We start from the raw sequence: 23,979 nt of genomic DNA, 5'->3' as shown, positions 1-23,979 counted from the left end.
AAACCTATCAGATGTTTTCCATTACTCTAAAATCTGTCACTTTATGTCTTAGGTACAGAAGACCTTTGGACCCAAAGTTAGGAGGTCATGATAAAAAGGCAATAGGTTTTATCTGTATCATAACCAGCTGTAGCTATACCTATTAGTTCCATTATGTATCCAAAAATGAAATGAAAACTAATAATTTTACATATGCTCAGCTCACTGTTTAAACGAATTTTATGTCAATTTTATTGGCACTTTTTTGTTTGACTGGTAGCGGATTAAATACACAAAACGTACTCTTCTTGAATCAAGCTATAGTAAAATAATCCAACAAAAACTTTCCCACAGGAAAAGCATACTCATCAAAACTAAAAAGGTTTCAGAGGAGCATTAAGTCAGAACAGTTACGCTATCAGATACCTTCTTAGTAGAATTCATTGTGAGTTCCTGACTAGTTGCTAACCCTAGCTAATTTTAGAGTCAATCCAAATAACCCCTCTTGATTACATGAAATCAGGAAAACTTGCTTCCCAGTACCTTCAAAAAAAAAAAAACAAAAATGAAACAAAACAAAACTATTTAAAAAGTCAGCAATAAAAAATAGGATGGAAGAACATCTTTATTGATTAAGAATTAGGTTACAGACTTATTGTTTAAAATAGCTGCCAATAGTTCCAAATGACTGGAATGTATCTATTCACTCCAGGGAATTCCATACCAAATCCACAGCTACTGAATCACACAAACTCTCACAGGATGGCAAATTATCCTATCACGATTGCCTGTTAATCTGTACTTGTTAACATAGACTAAAACAAAAGCCTACAACAACTAATTGCTAAAGTCAAGGAAGCAGGAACAAAATGTGAAACAAGTTCTTGAAGAACAGTGACTGAAAACAGTCTGGAAACCCTAGCAACTTAAAAAAATCTGAGTGGAATACTGGTACGAAGGGCTGATGTGATCATTGTATGAATAAACAGGGAGCAGAAGTGAGAAAATGTTGTAGCTCTCTACATACAGCACCAGTGCCACTAACAAGATTACTGATCAAAGCTCTTTAAAGAATGTTGAAAAATTGGAGAAAGAACAGAAAGGCCACAAAATGATCTGAAGACTGGCTGAAGAAAGCTGAAGTAGCTGAAGAAACAGAAAACATGGCACACTGTAGCGAACTTCAGAAAAAACACACAGAAAAAAAAAATAAAAAATGCACTGGTTGCAAGCTGAACACAGGCAAGTTAAAATTAAAAAAACGTGTAAAATACTCTTAGGGGTAAGGTGTCTGGAACAGATTGCACTGTCCAACCAAATATGGGCCAAACTATACTATCAGTATCTACAAACTACGTCTGAATGCCTTCCTGTTCAGCTGTAGCCAAACAGTGAGCTCAATACAGGGGTAACTGGCAGTAAATTGCAGCGCAGGATAAGTGTTTTATCTAATGGTCGCCCTTGGCTTAGAATGCTATTAACAGAATACCTGAATTTACTGAATGAAAATAACAGCAGTTTGTTAAGTACAGTGAGGTTTGAAGTCAGTTGCAAAAAAAGTTTGTACTCCAGAACTCAACAGCCATTCCTATTAATGTATATATTATACTTCCCAGTATCAAACTGAAAAGCAAAGAGACAAACTGTATTGTTGGATAAGGCCTGGTCGTAACAGTGATATCTGTTTTAAGAAAATGCTAGCAGTACATAATATTAGCTATTATTTAATAGTTAATATATTGGAAATCGTAATTACTGTGAAGACAGAACAGTTCTATATGGAAACAGATAAACCTCACTGTCTAAAGTGTGTTTTTCTCCTTCACATGCCCAGAAACAGTTTCCAAGTGAATCTGCCTTATGTTTTACCCAAGGGCCAAGATGAGGTTGACCAGATCATTATTGCTATTTTTTCTTTTTGGAAAACGGGCACAGTATGTTAACATCCTCCAGTCAGAGGATTTTCACAATGTTTCAAAGATTACAGACAGCAGCCTCACAGTGACATCATCTGGCTGTTGCAGCAGCCTCAAATGCATCCTAAGTCCCATAGACTTGTTTGGGTTGAGATTTCTCACTAATTCCTGACTCAATCCTCTACCACTATTAGCAGTTCCTCCCATTTTGAAACCTTCCTGTAGACACGTAACCTTGGAAGACCTTGCTGGCATCAAGTAATCTCAGTCATTCCTGTGTGCACTGTTACTAATTCAGAAGGAGGTCTATATTTTTCTGTGTTTAATCTTTCATGTAGTGGTATAAATTCTTCCAGTTGCCCTTTAATTTCCTTACCAATTTCAGCTTTAGCTGAGCTTTGGTTTTTGTAAAATCATCACTGCATGCATTGACAACTTTCCTCTATCTCCGTATTCCTCATTTGTAGATTGTCCTCACTTCCACCTCCAGTATAGATCCATTTTGTACTGGGTATCAGTCACGACTTCCCTCTTGACTCATGCCAGTACAAAAAGTTTAGCTGCTCTCTTGACCGATCAGCTTGCTCCCCACTGCCCCCCACCCTGCTGCCCCGGTACTAGGACAGACCATAGCTGTATTTGAAGATCTGTCAGTTCTCTTGAGTTCAGTGGCCCTTCAGAATTGCCTCTCACAGGATATAATCTATCAGTTCCACAAAAAATAAATAAATAAATAAAAGATCTCTTATGTTCAAGCTCCAAACTCTGCCTTCCTCCCTTCATTCAGGAACCACTGGTTATGATGGAGACAGAGAGATGAAGGAACATTACAGTCTTACTAAATATCTTACTAAAACATCTTCTTTATCAAAACATTACTAAAATACGGACAGTTGAAGTCTTGCAAAACAGTCTGATTTTTTTGGAAAGCTAGAATTGCAGAAGCTCATTTCTAAGGATGCATCCATCAATAAATTTGTTTTCTGGGGGAAAATATTAAATAAATGTATTTAAAGGACTATATTAGACCACAACATTCAGAGAGGAAAAAAAACCTACTCACTTTACCCCAGAATCTGTGAACAAAATTGTTCATAAAACGGTCTTCAATGCGTTACAAACATAACTGCACATACAACTGACCAAGATCATAAAAGACAATCTGCATAACTGCAAATGAAGTTTCTTGTACTTCAGCTCATATCTTTTATAAGGGTAAAGAACCACAGACAAACCTATTTTGAAGTCTGTATTCCAAAAGCATTTGCAGCGAGTTCATACTCAATGTTTAAATATTGCACACTCAGTGCATCAACGTTTATTCAGATGCTAATAAAATGTTATGATGTGTTAACTATATTCTACATTGCTTTTAAACAACTTGTACTGAGTGGTCTGAAATAGACTTAGTATGAATTTGAGCATGTTTGCCTGCTATTTTTATTACTGCTATGCCTAGACATCAAGATGAAGATAGGGATGTCAGTCGTTTGACCAAGTACAGTTACCTATAAACAAACTAGCTATTTCATCCTGGTGTTGCAACAAATGGAAAAACAAAAAACAAAACAAACAAACAAACAAAAAACACAAGTCAGAGGAATTATACTTCTAAAAGTGTTCTAGAGTTTTATGTTACAATGAATCAAGTAATTTCTTACCTACATGCACAGTAGACATCTAAAGTTTCATGAGATTATTTTAATTTTACCTATGATGATATTAATTTTACCTAGCAATATGTATTCTATTTACAAGAAAAAATAAGGAATGTGATAGTAACTATATTGCTACTCCTTTGACATATATGTAGATACTGATTTTATGACGATGGCTTATAAACCAAAAGAAAATGAAATTACTTAGCTCAACTGCACTTTATAGGATTATCAGGAGAAAAATACACAAGAGAAAATACAAACATTTGAATTTAAGTGATTCAGCTATTGAAGAAGTCAGCATTCTTTTCTCATTTTAGCTATTCCACACAATTACTTTACATTGCTATTTAATAGCACATCTGTGATAGGGATGCAGCTGAAATTACACTCTGTTAGTACACTGTGTGTCTCGCAAACAAAAAGCAGAAAGAGTTTTTAAAAGCTAGTAACCAGAAATGTGTAGCCTGTGAGCTCCACCTACAGGATGAAAACAAATGTAAAACTGTATTTTTAACTACCGAACTAAGGACCATTTAATTTGAAGCATTCAGCTGAACTGCTCAAGCCACTAACATTTTAAATTTAAATTTTAAATTTTAAACATTTAAAAAACATTTTAAATTTTTAAATGTTAAATTTTATTCCTATTGCAATGATGGCAGACATTTCTTTTATGTGTATATATTTTCATGTAAACAACCATTCTGTATTTTGAAGTTTAAATTTAATCCATCAATAGAAACAAAAGATCTTTGGAATTTCTCAGCTTGTCAGAATGAGTGGGAAATACTTTTTTCCTTACGTTTCATATCGAATACAAAATTGGAAAGTGTCTTCACATTATTTTTAAAAACATACACAAAAGGTTCAAATGTATACTGAAATTACTAAAATTAACTTCACCATCTGAGCACTCCAAGAACAATTGCATTTAGAAGAAGCAGTCCTGGATCTCAATACCATGAATTTGAGATTATGACTATTATTTCCATATTATTTCTCTGAAATTGATGTGCAAACTTCTCATTTCACACATAGATTTGTGCTGAAAGAAATGACTGATACAAATGAATACAGATTTGTTGAAAAAGTCATGCATGTTAAAAGACATGACTCTGAAAAAAACATTTTTAGCAGCTCTATTATTTTATTAAAGCATTTAAATATCTGATGAGATGAACAAATCTACAAGATACCACACATTTCTTGGCCCTCTAATATGTTACTAGACATTCCTCTTCAAGTTATGTATGGTAGATCTATTTTTTTTTTTTAATATATTCTCACCTAATACATTTCTGTATGCTCTGATCAGCACACACTTGGACTACTGTTGGTGGTGAAGTCCCATGAAAATATTATCAATCACCTTTGGTACACTTACAAAAAAGGTCACTTTTGTAGAAAATGAAAATAATAAACTTTATCTCATCGTATCAGAATTCAACGTTAATAATGCCTTGTGGATAAACAGCACAATGCCTTTGATTTTCATGCCAGACAACACCAGACTGTGATGTGGAATAAAACAGATTCTAGAACCTGATGTCACTTGTGATACTAAACAGTGTCTCTCTGGGCTATTGCTCCCAGCTGCTAAAAATTCATTCAATAAAACCCTCTTCTGCGTCTTGACAGTTCATTTGGCTATAATACTACTGCAACTGCCCTGAAAGAGTAGAATAAACAGGCAAAACACACTGACCTTCCACAAGCACAGCTAGCTTGCAGAATTCTTACACAAATGTCTCTGAAATATGGTAAAATATAACACAAAAATTCCTAAGAGTATGCTCTAGCTTTGTGTTACACCCTCATACTGTGAACTTGCTACTACAACTTAGGTACATATATAAAACTTACGGTTCTACTAGGCATCCCTGAAAAACAACAAACAGATTGGTCAACATGTTTGATGCATAGGTAGCATGTACGTACAGAGTCCAATCTCTTTTGCTATTCTAAAAATGTTTGGCTTCCATGTACTTGAAGACCCTTTTCCAGAAAAAGCTTTCCATGGAGGATGCCTTAATTTCTCACTCCTTCCTTTCCATTGTACGACACAGCTAACACTGATCTTTATTTATCCAATGGTAACCACACCAGGACTTAGCCTAGGTAATTCTTAATTATTTAACAATTCCCAAGACTGATTTCACAGAATTTATTAAGACATCACTCCACAATTAAGGGCAGTTCATTGACTCTGCGAAGCTTATACTTATTCTGTACAGGGGAATATTATGGATAACACCACAAACGTTGTTAGAGTGTAGCATGAATCAACCACAGAGGCACAGTAATGAAAAACAGGAACTACCTCTTTATGAAATCAGGAACTGCATCAGCACAATGTTTCCACAAGATCTCCGACAGAAAACTGCCCGATATATTCTTGTCTCACATAACAACATATATTCATTTTAATTGACACAAGATAAATATTTATGTAATTTATCACTGGGATTAGGTATCAGTCTCAACTGTTGGACTAATAACTACATTTGGGGATCCAAGTTATCCATCATCCTGCTTGATATCAGTGTATTTCCTGTGGATCACCTGTCTACAGCAGAGATAGTACAATCACCAATTTCCAAAGCAGCCACACAGCACTATTTCAAAGATGGCAGAGAGGAAAAAGAGATGGTTCTGTTCAGAGGCAACTGCTCTGGGAGAGAATTTAACATAGCCACTACACACCCAGAATTCATAATAGGCAAAGTCTGAGTAATTTCATCACACAATTATTTGTGACAACTGTATACAGTTAGAGTACAAATTCTGATTATGTTTTTGGTGCTTCCTCCTCCCACCCTTCAGTAAGTTTCACTGAAAAAGAAAATTTACCCATTGAACTTTTAGACTGCAAAAACTGCAAAAAACTACAAATTGTTCAGTAATTTCTGAGGTCCATATTTATTGAAATACTCAGTAATGGTTCCTAGTAAATTACTATTATGCAAAAATTCCCAAACAAGCTCTGGAAGCAAGATTTCCAAGATACAAGATTTCCAAAAAGGCATGTTAACTCACTGAAAATGGAGTGCTAATCAGTGCAGATGTTCCTGAAAATTAGCATAGTTGTATTACATGACTAGAACCTATGCCATTATGTGATATTGCCACAAAAACATAGTAATTTGACTAGAGATAGTTTAATTATTTGAATATAGTGTTACACTACTAAACATATACATGTTCCAACCCTCTAAGAACAGCCCAACATAGTATTTAAAAACTTCATAAACCCAGTTTTAGTTTTTAACACAGTTACAGTGTTGAAAATCTGCTACATTGTAAAACAACTGCTGCATTAAAGCAGACTTAAACAATGGTAGACTAGGAAGCCTTGACTTTATGTAAGTCCCAATGGTGGATGACCGCCATGTATTATCACAGATAGAGGATCTGCAAACTCAAGTATTACAGCTATGTAGAAAGACAAAGTAAAGCACGATAAACACATACAAATACTCTTAATTTATAAGTCACAGAGAAAAATAAAGAGAAAACATCCCAAATAAAGTGCTCAGGTAGTGTAACTGCAATGTAGCTTAACTCCAAGGTTTAAACTGAAAAATTAAACTAAGAAATAAGAAAACAGGCAATTTCATCTTTCACAGTTGAGAGAGGATATTATTTTAATTTAGTGCTAACCTAGCAATGTTGTAACTGTAAAACTGGAATTGAACAGAAAATAAAACTGTAAACAAGCTGGAGAGACAAAAAAAAGTATGATACTTGCCTGCGGCTGGTTGTTTTCTTTTCTGCCTTAGCTTCTTCCTCTTGAACTGGTGGTTTAACAGCTTCATTTGCATCAAGTTTCAATTTTTTTGCAATACGTTCTTTCATTTGAAATCTCTCATTGCTAGCAGCTTCATCTTCTACACTATCAGCATCTTCATCATTTTCTTCTTCCTCCTTTATTGGTTTAAAGTTAGAAAATGTCTCCTTTAGCTTTTGTTTTGTTTTGTTTTAAATTACAGAATTTTGAATATGGAAACTTCTTACAAAGATAACCCCTTACTAAAACAAACAAGCAAAAAAAACCACCCACCATTTAAAAAAAATGTTTCAAAGCAAAGTTTTAAAACAAGTATCTCCTTATTTGCTTCAGAGGGAACAAAAATGCAAAGCTGTAAAAATAATAAAAAAAAAATCATACACAAACCACATCTTTATGTAACACTTAAAAAACTAAAATAGTCTAGACTTTAAGCCCTTATAGGTCTGCAGAAAGTCTCACAGCAAGGTGGTATTAGTCTGATTGTTGTTCATGGATTCAAAACTTGATCAAGAAAATACATTAAACACTTCCTTAATCTTCCATTAAAAGAAAACAAAACTCATTAAAGATTCCTGCTAAAAGGCTACTATCCTATCATGAATTTAGACAAGAATGTAGATCCAACAAGGCAGATTGCATTGATGGACAGAGGCCAGTGGGATGAGGTTCAACTTGGCTAAGTGCCAGGTGCTGCACTTAAGCCACAACAACCCCATGCAGCGCTACAGGCTTGGGGCAGAGTGGCTGGAAAGCTGTGCAGAGGAAAAGGACCTGGGGGTGCTGATTGATGCTCACCTGAACATGAGCCGTCAGCGTCCCCAGGTGGCCAAGAAGGCCAGCAGCATCCTGGCTTGTGTCAGGAATAGTGCAGCCAGCAGGAGCAGGGAGGTGATCGCCCCCCTGTACTCTGCTCTGGTGAGGCTGCACCTCAAGTGCTGTGGTCACTTTTAAGCTCCTCGCTACAAAAAGGACATGGAGGCACTGGAGCGTGTCCAGAGAAGGGCTACGAAGCTGGTGAAGGGCCTGGAGCACAAGTCCTGTGGGGAGCAGCTGAGGGCACTGGGGTTGTTTAGTCTGGAGAAGAGGAGGTTCAGGGGAGACCTTATGGCTCTCTACAGCTACCTGAAAGGAAGGCATGGGGAGCTGGGGGTCGGCCTCAATGGGGAATGGCCTCAATGGCACCAGGAGTGGCTCAGGTTGGAAATGAGGAGACATTTCTTTTAAGAAAGAGCAGTCAGGCTTTGGAACAGGTTGCCCAGGGAGGTGGTGGAGTCACCATCCCTGGATTTATTCAAGGAACGTTTGGACTTGGTGGTTAGGGATGTGGTTTAGTGGATCACATTGGTAGTAGAGGGATGGTTGGACCAGATAATCTTGGAGGTCTTTTACAATCTTAATGATTCTATGATTCTGTAAGATAATTGGACTGGTCATCAATGAGGAAATTTACAAATGACACTTGGATCAAAAGAGTTTGCAAAAACCTATGGAATCAATCATCCACATTTCCTACAGAGGTATTGTGCTTCTAGACCTACCAGATGAAGACAAAGGGGATAAACCACCTCCATTTAAAGACATTTGAGGGGAGAAATAACTAATTCCTATCAACAATTACGAAGAAGCAACTTGACTGAACCGATGCCTCTGCACAGCAAAGCTTCCTTGAAGAAGGAAGCCCACTTCATCCTCCATAGAAGGATGCCAACCCAAAATCTAGATCACACATCTCTTGATGCTTTGCAGTGGTGCTAATTAGCAAGAGAGTGCATAAGATGCTATGTGATTGTCATTTTATCCATACATAGAGAAAGAACAGACTTCGAAATCGTATTCAAGAGAACTGTACTGTAACCAGGATACAGCCAGGATGTCAGCACTGGGAGAAGATATCATCAATCTAAAGAGAACATATTTGCTTTGTGTGCTATTTGTCAGTCACACAAGTATAGCATGATGACCATGGTCATATAGATAGGGAAGGAAAGTGGAGGAAAAAAGGAGTTAAAAAAAAAAAACAAACAAACAGAGAAAACAAACAAACTTTCCAAAGCATTTGTTTACTCACTAAGCTATCAGGAAGACAGGATGACAACAGACCTTAATGGCAGGGGGGCAGAATCCAGAAAAGGAACATGACAAGACTTTGTTCAAGGTGTTTAATAGCCACGAACAAAGACAGACTTCTGGTGGAGATCTGGCTAGGAGTTAGGTAAGAACATTCCACTGAAACACAAACAGATGGATAGGAGAACGTCTAGAAAAACAATGAGAACTCTAGACGAATTGCAAGTACTAAGTAGCAATTTAAAATTGTGAGGAAGGTTCCATGGATACCTGTTTAAAACGTAAGACAGAAAATGATTCAACTTGTCCAAGTCAGATGAACCCACCACTTCCAGAACCTTCAATTTTTCTCAACCTGCACAGAATTTTTCACATTTATTTTACAAAAACACTGACAAAATAATAGAAACATAGAATGGTTTAGATTGGAAGGGACCACCAAGTTCCAGCCCCCTGCCATGGGCAGGGACACCTCCCACTACACCAGGTTGCCCAAAGCCCCATCCCGCCTGGCCTTGAGCACTTCCAGGGATGGGGCACCCACAGCTTCTCTGGGCAACCTGTGCCAGGACCTCACCACCATCACTGTGAAGAATTCCCTCCTAATATCTAATCTAAACTTACTCTCTTTTAGTTTAAAGCCATTATGCCTTGTCCTATCACTACACTCCCTGACAAAGAGTCCCTCCTCAGCTCTCCTGTGTGCCCCCTTTAGGTACTGGAACACTGCTATAAGGTCTCCTCAGAGCCATCTCTTCTCCAGGCTGAACAACCCCAACGCCCTCAACCTGTCTTCACAGGACAGCTGTTCCAGGCCTTTGATCATCCTCATGGACCTCCTCTGGACCCACTCTAATAAGTCATATAATATATTGACTTGGAAGGTATCCAACAAGGATCAGAGTCCAAATCCTGTCTCTTCTTAAAAATGGTGGTCATGTTTCCCCTCTTTCAGTCAGTGGGAACTTCACCAGACTGCCACTTCTCATATATGATGGATAGTGGCTTAGCAATTAAATTCACCAGTTCCCTCAGGACCCATGTGTGTTTCTCATCAGGTCCCATGGACTTGTGCACTTTTTGGTTCCTTAGCTGATCTCAAGCCTGATCTTCTAGAACAAGAGGTTCTTCATCATCCCAGTCCCTGCCTTTGCCTTCTGGGGCCCAGGCTATTTGACTAGGACTCTTGCTGGTGAAGACTGAGGCAAACAAATCATTGAGTACCTCAGCCTTCTCTATATCCCAGGTAGCCAGGTCTCCCATTGCCTTTCAGAGAGGGACCACAATTTCTCTCTTCTTCCTTTTATCACTGATGTACCTATAGAGTCCTTTCCTGTTGCCCCTGACATCTCAGGCCAAATTTAATTCTAATAAGGTTTTATATATGATATAGCTCTCCTCAACTCTTTCCCTCTAGTGGCTCCCTTATTGCCCAGCCTCCTCTTTCAGTCCTTCTATTGTCTCATTAACTACATCTGACTTTATTTAGACTTTTTTCTGACGTCTCATTTCCAACTAATAAATTTAACAGATTTCCAGCCCAGAGCAGTCTACATGACAACTTCAGAGGAAAGTTGCTGTTCAGGTGGATAATGGTGTTCCCTTGGTGACAAAGAAATGATAAACTTCTTGTCCGGAAGCAGAACTAGTGTTTGCTGCTGTTGTTAATTGAGTGGAGTTGCTCCCATTCTTCAGTTTGCTCTGGAAATAAAAACGTAATGGCAGATTTTGTGCCAGAATGACTAGGATTAGATACTAAATCGTATCTAATACGATTTAGCCATTTGAGAAGATTATTGATTTTGGGGGAGTGGAGAGAAGAATATAAATTCTATCTATCCATAGTACTACCTGAAACTTACTGTTCAGTAACCAGCTGGCAAACAGGGAGATAAAAACAAGCTTTTACTGAAAGGACACAAAAGAAAGTCACTGGTAGGGAAAAAAAAATCAGTCTTGTGAACACACTACGTATAATGTTTTTATTAATGACTTAGGCACAAAAAGAGGCTTAAAAGCAGCAATGTGGGATTGTTAATACATAGGATCTGACTCTCAAAGGATGGATGACCTTGAGGACTACAATAATAGAAACAAGATGACATTTGCATGAACAGCAAAGTCTGGAGCTTCAAGAATAACAAGAATTTCTCACATACACTAAGGACTTGTAATTTTGGGGAGGTAAAGAGATCTGGAAGAATTATTTGCTCACAGGATGACTATAAAACTACCAATGTGTTGCAGCCATGTAAAGGAGAAAGTGATCCTGTAACATGTTAACAGAAATAAATCCAAAAGAAATGATAAAGTACTTGTACTACTTTACAAGTCTCATGTAATTGCCTGAAGTGTTAGATTCTAGGTAATATCTTTAAATGAAATAAAATCTAAGGAGAGCATCTGTGGAAAGAAAAAACTTCCTTATTTCCTGCTTGATGTCATTCTTATGAAATAAGTAACAGCATTCAGATTAACTAGGCTAAAAAAATGAAAATTTAAATAAATACACCTATGGTGTCCCTGTTCAATATTCCTCAACCCCAAGCACAGCTCATTTAACAATGAGATATTTGAACATATGAAGAATTATTAATTACATTCATAGAACCCTTCAAATACTTAAATGCTCCTGCACAACAGGAATTACAGAAGATAAGAGTCCAAGAACCTGTACTTCACCTATGCTTTGTAAAAAAAGGCAACAGGAAACAGAATGGAAATCATAAGAATCACAAGTATCTGAATTGCAACACACCCACAAAGGTTAATGAGTCCAACTCCTGGGTCTCCAAAGGACCACAAACTCACATAAAACCAACCACCCAAACAAAAAAAAAACAACAACGCAACGACGAAGTATTTTCTTTTTGTTCAGGTGCAAGAATGGGAAAGACTGAATCTTTCCTTCACTTTCACAGTACTTTCACAGTCCTTCACTTTTCACAGTACACCAACTAACAGTTGATAGGTACTGACCTACGCAGTGGACAGATATGAAAAGCCAAGTACTTGCGAGGATTCAATTTAGGGAAGATGGGATTATAATCCCAGTCAAATATTACATCCATGTCTCAACAGCAACTCGAAGTGTTATTCCATCAAAGTGTTATCCCATCACCTACAGCTGTGGGCAAACTCTTACTTCAGCAAGCAATTTTATCCTGCACCATCTATGACAATGTCTTTGAAATTAAAATACTCTCAATTTTTAGTTGCTTGTCCCATTTATTACTACTTGCTTACTTTTTGTAAATTTCCCATCTTTCAGAAGTGACACTTCATCAATATTATTTTTAGTGATATTGAAATTTTGTTTCCGTGAAGAAATATTTCCAACAGGATTTTTATTCATTCATAATTTCTCTTCACAGAATCACAGAATTTCTAGGTTGGAAGAGACCTCAAGATCATCGAGTCCAACCTCTGACTTAACACTAACAAGTCCTCCACTAAACCATATCCCTAAGCTCTACATCTAAATGTCTTTTGAAGACTTCCAGGGTTGGTGACTCCACCACTTCCCTGGGCAGCCTGTTCCAATGCCTAACAACCCTTTCAGTGAAGAAGTTCTTCCTAACATCCAACCTAAAACTCCCCTGGCTCAACTTAAGCCCATTCCCCCTCGTCCTGTCACCAGGCACGTGGGAGAACAGGCCAACCCCCACCTCGCTACAGCCTCCTTTAAGGTATCTGTAGAGAGCAATAAGGTCACCCCTGAGCCTCCTTTTCTCCAGGCTGAACAAGCCCAGCTCCCTCAGCCGCTCCTCGTAGGACTTGTTCTCCAGGCCCCTCACCAGCTTCGTCGCCCTTCTCTGGACTCGCTTGAGGACTTCGATGTCCTTCTTGTAGCGAGGGGCCCAAATCTGAACACAGTACTCAAGGTGGGGCCTCACCAGAGCCGAGTACAGGGGGACGATCACCTCCCTAGCCCTGCTGGCCACACTGCTTCTGATACAAGCCAGGATGCTGTTGGCCTTCTGGGCCACCTGAGCACACTGCTGGCTCATATTGAGCCAACTACCAACCAATACTCCCAGTTCCTTCTAACCTCTTCAGAGGTTAGATTTTAGTTTTATAATTATTTATGATAAATTTCATTTTATTCCTCTGTACCTCTTCTCCCCCCTCATCCCCCTTGGCAATTTTAGGACTCACTAATGGTTTGTCACTCTGTGGTACATAACCTTCACATAACCCCATCTACTGACTGAACTATCTGGTGTTTGTAAACCCAGCAGGTGGCATGCAGAAGCATCTCCACCCTGCCATCAATGTTCACAATGGCCAAACCTTACAGATCTGAATGAACCACCAGTCTTTTGCTGAAAATCTGACTTGATGTAGCAGTCAAAATCCTCAACAGCAGCATTTGTTTCCATAAGAAAATAAAATTCACATATAATAAAAAGAAACAAAAAACCTACAAAGACTGATTTGTTAAAAAAAAAAAAAAAGTTACTTACCTCACTCATGTCTTCATTTGCTGCTTCACTAAAAAAATGAAAAAGAATCTTAAATCTTCTCTAGTATTTCAAAATTAAGATATTATTTAAAAAACACAGGTCTTGAACTAAAATTTTTGTTTAACTACTTGAAATTTTAGTCAACCTAGTCATTTATATCATCTTCACACTCATTCTAACTGTACCAATTAATATTATTTTCTATCATTTGTCATAATCCTTTCTGAATATAAATGTTTAAGAACACAGGAGAAAACTTCAAGCTACAATACAATAGATATATCCTATTACTAAGTATATCTTGAGCTATCCAGACAAAATGCCAAGTTTTTAGCTTCTTGATGAAAAAATATAATAATGATAATTATTAAGATTATTTTATAACTTTAGGTCAAACAATTTTGGTTCAAGAAAAGAATGTGATTAGATAAGTAGATAGAATACTGTGGAATAGCCCTGGATATCAATTTGGACCAAAACACAACCAATCAATGGACACAATCTAAGTGCAGTATTTTATGAGTGTAAGTAAAAAATTTAAACAGTGCAAGAATAGTGTCAGATAAAATACACAAGTGGGTACGTCATTATGTCTTCTGACTACCTTTTGCACTACATCGCTGTTAGAAGAAAAAAAAATCATAACACACTGTTAAGATGGTTGCTTTTGATCTCATATCAATTCCTAGGATTTCATTGCAAATAATGCTTTGTATTTCAGAAAGCCTTCTTTACAATAGGAATGCTTTACTTGTACTATACTGATGGCTGAATTTAAAATCAAAATTTTTATTTGTTATAAAGCCACGGTTTAGCACATTAAAAAAAAAAAAGAATCCATATGGATATACTAAAGCTAACATATCCACTGTTATTTGTCACAAACAAATAATAAAGACCCTTGAAGATTTTTCTGTGACAAAATTTGTTACAATTCTGTCACACAAGTTATGTTAGAAAAAGGAAGGAATATTGAAAGAGTCCCCAAATTCAAGGCTTTGAGGTGTGCACATATAAATAATTAATCAGGCTCAAAGAAACAATGAGCTTGTTGAAACCAATGACATCAAATTCATTTAAAAATAATCCAGAAATTTCACTGCAAAGTAATTATTTCTTAACAGGAGACTAGAATTTTAAAAATAATCTAAAAGTATGAAATATTTTGGATATATCCTGGTATATAATTCTCATGTCAGTACTGAACAAGTAGGAGCTAAAGTAAGAGGTAAAATGGCCTACTTGGGACTTGTGATGTGCGTGTTAGCTTCATGAGTTTGAATGGGCTACACATGAGCTATCTGATATATTTGGACCCATACAAAATCTCTAACCAAAGGTTTTTAAGGAAACTAAATAGCTCTGAGATGGCAGATGCACTAATAAATAGATGGTTAAACGACATGAAACAAAAGTTACCAGCAAACAGTTACTTCTGGAAGCAAAGACTACCAGTATGTTTCCAAAGTAGTGTGCTAGGTAGGTCTTCCAGCTATTCACCAAACTCAGTAACAAAGTAGGCAAGCAGCCAGGTTGCTGTGTTTTTGATGATACAATGTTACTCAAGATAGTGAAGACAAGAGGAGACACAGATCAATTTCAGAAGGACAAGAATGATGAAACAACAAAATAAGAGATGAAATAAGTAGTAGGTAAAAGTAAAGCTATGCACGTGTCGAAAAAGAATCATAAATGACAAGGAGCTCTGAGCTGAACATCACTGATCATAAACAAATTCTTGGACTTGAGTATTGAGCTAATTCCACGAAAATGTATCAGCAAGGTTTTAAAAAACAATTCAGAAGTTAAGAATGAAAAACCAAAGACCATCTTAATGCAAGCATATAAATTTACTATTCACCCTCACTTTTAATTTCTTTAGATTAAAAACAAATTTTTAAAAAGCATTTTAGAACAGAAAGGAGGTCAGAGAAGAGTAACAAGAATAACCACTGATACACAACTACTCACACATCTTCCATTTGTGTGAGTTTTAAGAATTCTGGCTGGGAAAGAGATGGCCTAAGAAGGGATCGTAGTAAAGAGAGGTATACAGGGACTGGCTGCTCACTGTCTCTTCTGCTTAAGAGCTAGAATTTTCCAAATGAGGCCAGTAGCAGCTAGGTTCAGAACAAAAAGGGGAGGTACTTATTCCTGCAATAGACAGGAAGCGTAAAAAACATTGCAAAAGGAGACTGAATAAATACTTTGAAGAGAACTCAATTAAGGATTACTAAATAGATGAACCATATCAAACTCTGACAGTCCTCTGAGCTGAAAGTAGTTGGTGGCTGTAAGACTACTCAGGGAGACATTATGTTTGCCATACTTTATTCTTCGTTGGGCCAATGGCTACTGTTGGAAACAGCATTAGAGGAAGATTTGGTCTGATCTAGCACTGCCAGTCTTACTTTCTTAGAGTAACAGACAAACAATGAGTATATGTGATGCTCATCAGGTCTAACATTCTGAAATTAAATCTACTCTGGAATATGGAAATCTTGTATTAACCTTTTGACAGCAGGAACTGAGCTTAGATGTGGATCATCCTTCAGTAGATCATGACTGCTTTTACTTTTTCCTTTCATACTCTGTTAAAAAAAAGAAAAAAAAAAAAAGGTGTCACAGATTTCAATGTTTGAGAGAATAGATGGTGAAAGGGGTAATGGTAGTAATAGAGTGGATAATAAAACCTCATTCTGATTTATAAACACCTTCTTTTTTATTTTATGTTGAAAAAAGACTAACAAATTCAACAACTTGAAAAATTACTTCTGTCAACTGGTAATGGGGAGCAGGGGAAGGAGGAGGGAGTGCACGTTCAGGAACTAGATGAAGCACATGACAGATGCCTAACACCTTTGTAAACTGCACCAAACAAGCACAGACAATTAAACCAGCAATTCAGACACTGAAAGCTTCAGTTTAAACACCAAGTGACCATCTGTGGAGCCAACACAGTCAGGTCCCAGAGCATGTTAATATGCCTTAATGGCCTTGAGAAGTTTCACCTGGACCTCCTTTGCTTACAAGCACCATTTCAGCTCAGACCTGTGAATACAGTCACTGCCTGAGCTACATCAGAGGCATGCCTGTATCTAGCTCTGGGACAGACATTGTAGCTTTGTCTCCATTCTGTCTCCTGCCTCATCTCTTTCTGCTCCCTGCTAGACTCCCTGGATGGTCACCTTTGTCTTGGTTATTGCCTGCCTTGTTCAAGACTGTCAATGGATCCTGTTACTAGAAACCAGCTCTGCTGGCTGTATCCAGATGCTGTAATACTACAGCCTAGTTGGTGAACACAGAGCCTGTGTTAGAATCACCCTCATGCAGCCATCCTGCTCTTCCTCTTCCCTGATACAAACCTGATACAAGTCCTGTGATCTACACCTTCTATAGCCTGCTGGAATACACATATTTTCTTTCTAATCTTCATGCCCTATATAATCCAACCATTTAAATATCCACCTGATAACAGAAGATGTAATTTGACCAGTAACGTCTAACAGCCATTGGTGGCCCTAAACTCAATGAATTTATATAATCCCTTTCTGAAAGTATATACACTTCCTACTTCCATCATGTTCTGTGGCATAAATGTTCACAACTTAAATTCCTAAACGGAAAACAAACAAAACACTTTTCATGTGGTAAATTATTTGCTCATTTATCTTTGTGTCTTAACTCTCATATTGTGAGAAACAGCGAATAATTGTTCAAAAAATTTTTTTAAGTTACCCTCACCTGTATCTCAAACTATTCTCTTTGCCCTTTTTAGTATAGTTTCAGGGATAAGAATCTAAACTATAGTTACTATGAATATGGTGATACAATGCAGCACAGGTAAAATGTACTCTGTCTTAGGCTTAATGGAGTATGGGCTACACAAGTCCTGAGCAGAAAATTATTCATAAAGGAAGATGGAGAAAAAAAATAAGGAGCAGGTCAGGTCAAACTTCATCCTGATGCATACCGATTTTATTTATTTGTTGGGTAATAATTGACTAAGCTTTACTTTGCTAAAAAAAAAATAGAAAGTGTTCCCTGTTCCCAGACATCTAGAAGATTCATCAGTTACTTTCAGACCTTTCTCTCAACCTCAGTCCTTAAAGTATACCCTTCTTAAGTTGAAATAATAAAGATCCACTCCATCTGGCAACCATCACCAAAAAAAAAGTTAACAGAATTATGTATTTGTAGCTGTCAAATAATGCCATTCTCAACTTTCAGCTTCAAGTTTTCTTACTGAAGACCAAAAATGAAAGCTGATGCTGAAGTCCATGCAACAAGATATCCAGACCCATAGAGATTCTGATCTAATATCTAGATCAATTAGAGATAAGCAACCTGGTTTGGTTAAAAAAATGTTTTCATTCTGCTACAAAGAATTAATAGAACTGATAGGGTAAGTCAAACTAGGAAAGAAAAAAGGAGTTAAAACCGTAATAAACTTCTGCTACCCTGACACTGTCTCATTGTAATATCATGCACCTTTGTATTCAGTTATCTTTTATATTTTACCTAAATCCTTAGGGCTGAAAACTGTTTTTTGTTTGTTTGTTTTTTAATTTATGTTGGCACAGTACTCAGCACAGTGTAGTCTCTTCACTAACTGAAGGAGCTAGGCCCCTGAATCATTCAAGTAAATTAGAAAGTCCAGAGCTCTAGAGAAATAATTTGGTCAGTAGTAGAAATGAAGAAGACAATTTACCAAAGATATTTCTAAACTAACCTTATTTAACTGGCAAAGTCCGATATAGAAATGTTAGATGACAGGCTACCTGTGCAACTCTAGTTCTTTGAATGTGGACAATTCATACTAGTGAAACATTCCAATTATAAAAATGCACTGTTTTTCCCACAACATCACTACCTCACTCTGGGCACAGAATGAATATACGTAACAAAACACAGCTAAGAATTTGCTGGTAATGAAAAAGTTGACTTTTGAAAGTTCAACTGTTTTACCATCAAATAGTCTCATAATTAAGGAGGTGAAGAAGAATAAAAAATCTATCACCTCCAAGAATTTTAAACAGCAGAGACAGCTCTACACTATGAAGTATGAAACAATTTTTTACATTTCCATAACCACTACCATGCAGGAACTGACAGCACCTTCTGAGTCAGAAAAGTTAAAAATCTCTTTCTTCTACACATCTAAATTAGTAGACTAATAAAACTAAGGTCACTTCTGGTATTGTTGTTCAAAACTCAAATATAAGAACGATATTAAGAACTTAAAGTTAACAATTTATTTGTTTGTGGAAGAAATTAAAGTTGAAAAGAAAAGCGTGGATGGTTTAGTACCTGACTAACTCTGTTGACTTCCTCCTCTTCTTCTTCAGCTTCTTCCCCAAAGGAAAGTAGGTTAAAATTTCTTAAAGAAAGAAAACACATTTTCTAGTAAAACTTTAAATGTTTCATTAACATCCCATAAACTTCAAATATTTTACTTCCATATTGCATGTAGGATTTTGTTTTTAACTTTTTTTCCCCCTGATAAACATACCAATTTCTAACAAGTATAACATGTTTTTACAATAAACAGTATTTAACTTAAGCAGTATTTAGGAAGTAATGTTTCTATTCTATACTTGAGACAGAACAATCAGGGTAATTACAAGTTAAAGTAGTTTAAAGTCACTTACAAAATGGCAAGACAGAATTTAAAACCTTCTATAAACTCATAAATGCTGACAGATTTATATTTTTTTTCCAATATAGCAATGTTCAAGTACCAAACACAAAAAACTTAAAGATACAACAGCTGAGAAAGGCATTAAATGCATATAATCACAGAACGTAATTCTGTGATTATTTTTCTTTATTTTTCTTTTTACCCTGTGTTGGAAACAGCTATTTGCAATATGGTCTACTTCTGTCCAACAGAATTGACAGCATGTACATAGTTCAGATTGCCTATTACTTTTCATTAAATGTTTAAATCTACTAAATTTCATTCGCAGAAACTGAAGTTTCCTATGTCTAAATGTTTGCCTTCTGCCGAGTATTTTAGTGGGAGAGAACTGGTAGCTGATAAAATACATTAAAAATCTCAAACAATTGAGCCCAAGTTAATAACATGCATTAACTTCTGTGTCATTTCAGTCGCAAAAGAATGATTGCATATTCCTGCCACAGGCTTACACTATACTTATAGTGTATACTTACACTTACTATATTTTTAGTCTCTTTTGCACTGAACTATTGGCATGTGCAAAACAGTATATAGCTCAGCTGATGCACAGGAACCACTTTAATCAGAGCAACTAGATTTGTATCATCTCTTTAAGAAATAGAGCTAGGAAATTTTGCTAACATTAGAGAACACTCTTCTTGCATTTTGTTAAACACTTGGGTTTCAAAAGCAGAAATAGAAAATTACCAAGCTGCAAAGTAAAGGTAAAAAAAATCACCACTTATATTGAATGTATTTACTTTGTGCCTTTTACTTTGGGCTTTTTATCTTCTTCTTCTGGTTTGTCCTTCTTCAGTCTTCTATTTGGTCTTGGAACAATGTCATCAAAAGGATTAAACAAAACCTATGAAAAAAATAGTATTTTAGACATCTCTAATAACCATTTTGTTATGATTAAGTGATTCAATATTTTAAAAATAATATATAAAAGATATACCAGGTTTTCATACAAGATTCTGCAAACAGAAGAATCTTAAAATTTCAAATTTTAAAAAAGAACACACGCACCTCACTACTTCTTATTTTGTGTGGACTGAGTGGTCTTTCTTCCTTGTCAACTTCTACTTCAGCCAGCCGCAACATGTTATATATCGTATCCCCTGTAACCTGTCACATTTATTAAAAAAAAAAAAAAAAAAAAAAAAAAAAAAAAGGGGCTTGAAACTGTGCCCTTATAATTTTTGTTAAATATTCTGAAAAATGCAAGGCATTTATTACGTGAAGAATTTTGAAAAACAGGTGATTACAGGAAATACTATATACATGTAAGACTTTTTAGAAGAGAGTTAAGTATAGTGCAAATGGTTTTATTTTTTAAATTAACAGCAAAGTTGAAAGAACATAGTTAGCTAAATGTGTATTTTTGAGAGCGTATACAAGGAGATATGTCAAATTATTAATGGGCACTGTGAAACAGGAAAATAAAAGATATTGTGAAGTAGAAAAAATGTTGGGTTTCTTTTCTTTCAGGTAAACCAGGGAAGTGGTAAATTTGTCTTACATTTTTCATTTTCCTGATTCACCTTGATTAAGTACGATTTTCAAGCAGCATTTTATAAACTATTACCAGTATTAGACTAGATTAATAAAATTCAGTATCTTTAGTAAGAGATTATTCAAAAGAAAGTACAGCACTAAAATATCATTTAGAAGAAAAACAGTAACAAAGCAGATAACATTGGGAAAAAAACAAGAACATTTCTATCAGACACAGGAAACAAAGAGAATGGAGACAGTTAGAAAGGAGTGAAATAAGGTTCACATGCATATAACAGAATACAACACTAAAAGAGTCTTTGAACTCAGAGAAACACATAGCTGCTTCTGTCAAACTGGGATTCTAGTCCGTGTAGCAGACCTTTCCAAAGATTGTGTGCTTGTTGTTGAGTTCATCTGCACGACCCAACGTAAAGAAAAACTGGCTGCCATTATCATGGGGCCCGGCATTTGCCATAGCAACAAGTCCTCTTCGATTAAATCGCAGTCGTGAGTGGAACTCATCCTGGAAAAGACAAAAAAGTAAAGTATTTAATCACCATATATTTATATCAACTTACACACACTGAAATGAACTGTTAATTTAAAAACAAACAAACAAAAAAAACAGGACATTAACAAAATGAAAGTAATTTTAATGCCAAGATTGCATTTAAAAGCTTCTGTTTTCAGAAGTAAAAAATATTTGCCTGGTTGTTTCTCTTAGTTCCTGTAATGCAAACAAATGACCAATCTTCTTTCAAAAAAACCCCACAACACATAATCAACAAACTCTAAAGGAAAAAAAATAGAAGCTACTATGCTGATAATAGAAAGAAACAGAAATTAAGAAAATGTAAGTTCTGTCTTGTTAACTTTTTCCACACATTGCCTAATAATTGCTGTTAATTATTTCTGTTGGAATTAATGCTCCCTCCAATACTACAAAAAATCATTCTTAAAGTAACTGTGTTATGTATATTTCTTCTAAAACTATCATTTCAGTTAATTGCTCTATTTAGGAGAAATCCTAATTGATGTAAGAAAACTGGAGGTTTAATAACATTGCAGTAGTACAGTATTACCCCAATCCAAAGAAAAAACATTTTGTGGAGCATGAGAAGACAGGGGAAGACTTTTGCAGAAGATGAAAGTGATAAGTAATATATTAATATCATTGCAGTACCAGAATTCTAAACACTGTAATACTGAATAATATCACTAATTTGTAGTAGTGTTGCTACTACAGTACTGGGAGTATTTGTTTTGAACTCTGATCAGGTACCAATTTCTTCCAAACTCCATGTTTTTGCCACATGCAGAAGTCTACTCTTGCATCAGGTGGACAGAAGGCCCGGAGACTGGCTATGTAGCTTCATTCACAAACTAAAGGTGTTTGTCCTAAGTGAAATAAAGTAATGAAGCAGAACAGAACACAGCTGCTGTGCAGGTATAGCTTCACTCTATGAGCATCCTGCTCAAGACATGAGCAATGCCACTACTATAATAAAAATGAATACATATGCAATATTCAGAGACCTTTGCTAACTGAGATAAAACACACAATGTACATTTCTGCATCTTAGTTTGCCACCCAGAATTACAGAATCATAGAATGATTTGGGTTGGAAAGGACCTTAAAGATCATCTAGTTTCAACACCCCTGCCATGAGCATGGATATCTGCTACTAGACCAAGTTGCCCAAAGCCCCATCCAGCCTGGCCTTGAACACTTCCAGGGACTTGGCATCCACAGCTTCTCTGGGCAGCCTTTGCCAGTGCCTCACCACCCTCTGAGAATTTCTTCCTAATATATAACCTAATCTAAATCTGCCTTCTTTTTACTTTAAAGCCATTAATTCTTGTCCTAACACCGCACTCCCTGACAAAGAGTCCCTCCTCAGACTGATATGTCTGTAGTTACAAGGGTCTTTTTTCTTGCCTTTCTTGAAAATTGGAACAAAGGTCCATGTCCTTCTTATGCTGGGGGTTCCAGAGGTGAATGCAGGTAGGGTCTCACAAGAGCAGAGCAGAGGGGCAGAATCACTCCCTTGCCCTGCTGGCCACGTTTCTTTTGATACAGCCCAGGATACAGTTGGCTTTCTGGTCTGCAAGCACACATTTCCCAGCTCATACTGACTTTATCATCAACCAACATGCCCAAGTCCTTCTCCTCACAGCTGCTCTCAATTCATTCTCAGCCCAGCCTGAATTTGTACTTGGGATTTCCCCAGCCTAGGTGTAGGACTTGTGTTTTGCATTGTTGATCCTCCTGAGGTTAAAACATACAAACACCTACTCTGAATGATTCGCCCCCATTCTTCCTTGGGAAAGTGCATGCTAGTAAGGTTATGCATTTATTATAGCATCAGAACAGATTTTAGATTTTAGAGCTCTCAATTAAAAAATTGACACTCAAAAATACTGAAGCAACGTGTGAAAGCAAACACAGTATACAAATAAACTTGCCTTTCTTATATAATGTTAGCTGTCTTGCAGCCTAACAGAGTAGGAAAAACAACCGCTAGGGACTTATCAAAAACTGATGCATAAGATACACATTTATGTACCTTGAAGGGAGCTCCATATATTGATTCTCCGCCTGATCCAGTACCAGTGGGATCACCTCCTTGCACTATAAAACCAGGCACTACTCTGTGAAATATTGTGTTATTGTAATACTCTGAAAAAGAAAAGGAAAAGATCATCAAGTATATTTAAATGGTCTCAAAATCACACTCCATGTAAATTATGCAGACACATCAATGACTAGAGTTCTAGAAGACAACCACTGTAATTGGATTCTGCTGTTTTGAGTAGGTTGCCTTGTCTTCCACTGACTTACACAGTGTGACTGTATCTCACCTACAAAGTATTGCTGATTACATTTATGAAAATAATAAATTTCTGCTGCAGAAGGTAT

The 23,979-nt window shown here is 36.5% G+C and overlaps 1 protein-coding gene across 2 annotated transcripts in view; it reads right to left on the bottom strand.

Moving 5' to 3' along the window:
- Nucleotides 1-23,979, bottom strand: part of CWC27 (CWC27 spliceosome associated cyclophilin) — a 124,204-nt gene that overhangs the window by 97,551 nt on the left and 2,674 nt on the right. For both annotated transcript variants that reach the window (XM_084505252.1, XM_084505253.1), the window contains exons 3-10: nt 23,627-23,739; nt 21,439-21,582; nt 20,589-20,687; nt 20,321-20,424; nt 19,190-19,259; nt 16,391-16,470; nt 13,880-13,907; nt 7,301-7,480 (exon numbers count right to left, since the gene is read on the bottom strand). In XM_084505252.1, coding sequence (XP_084361378.1) covers nt 7,301-7,480; nt 13,880-13,907; nt 16,391-16,470; nt 19,190-19,259; nt 20,321-20,424; nt 20,589-20,687; nt 21,439-21,582; nt 23,627-23,739 — 818 coding nt within the window. The remainder of the gene's footprint in view (nt 1-7,300; nt 7,481-13,879; nt 13,908-16,390; nt 16,471-19,189; nt 19,260-20,320; nt 20,425-20,588; nt 20,688-21,438; nt 21,583-23,626; nt 23,740-23,979) is intronic.

This window comes from Aythya ferina (genome assembly GCF_964211825.1).
Source record: "Aythya ferina genome assembly, chromosome: Z".
In the NCBI taxonomy this organism is placed as follows: domain Eukaryota; kingdom Metazoa; phylum Chordata; class Aves; order Anseriformes; family Anatidae; genus Aythya; species Aythya ferina.
Note: the sequence above shows the minus strand (reverse complement) of the source record. Positions and strands in the feature narration are given on the sequence as shown.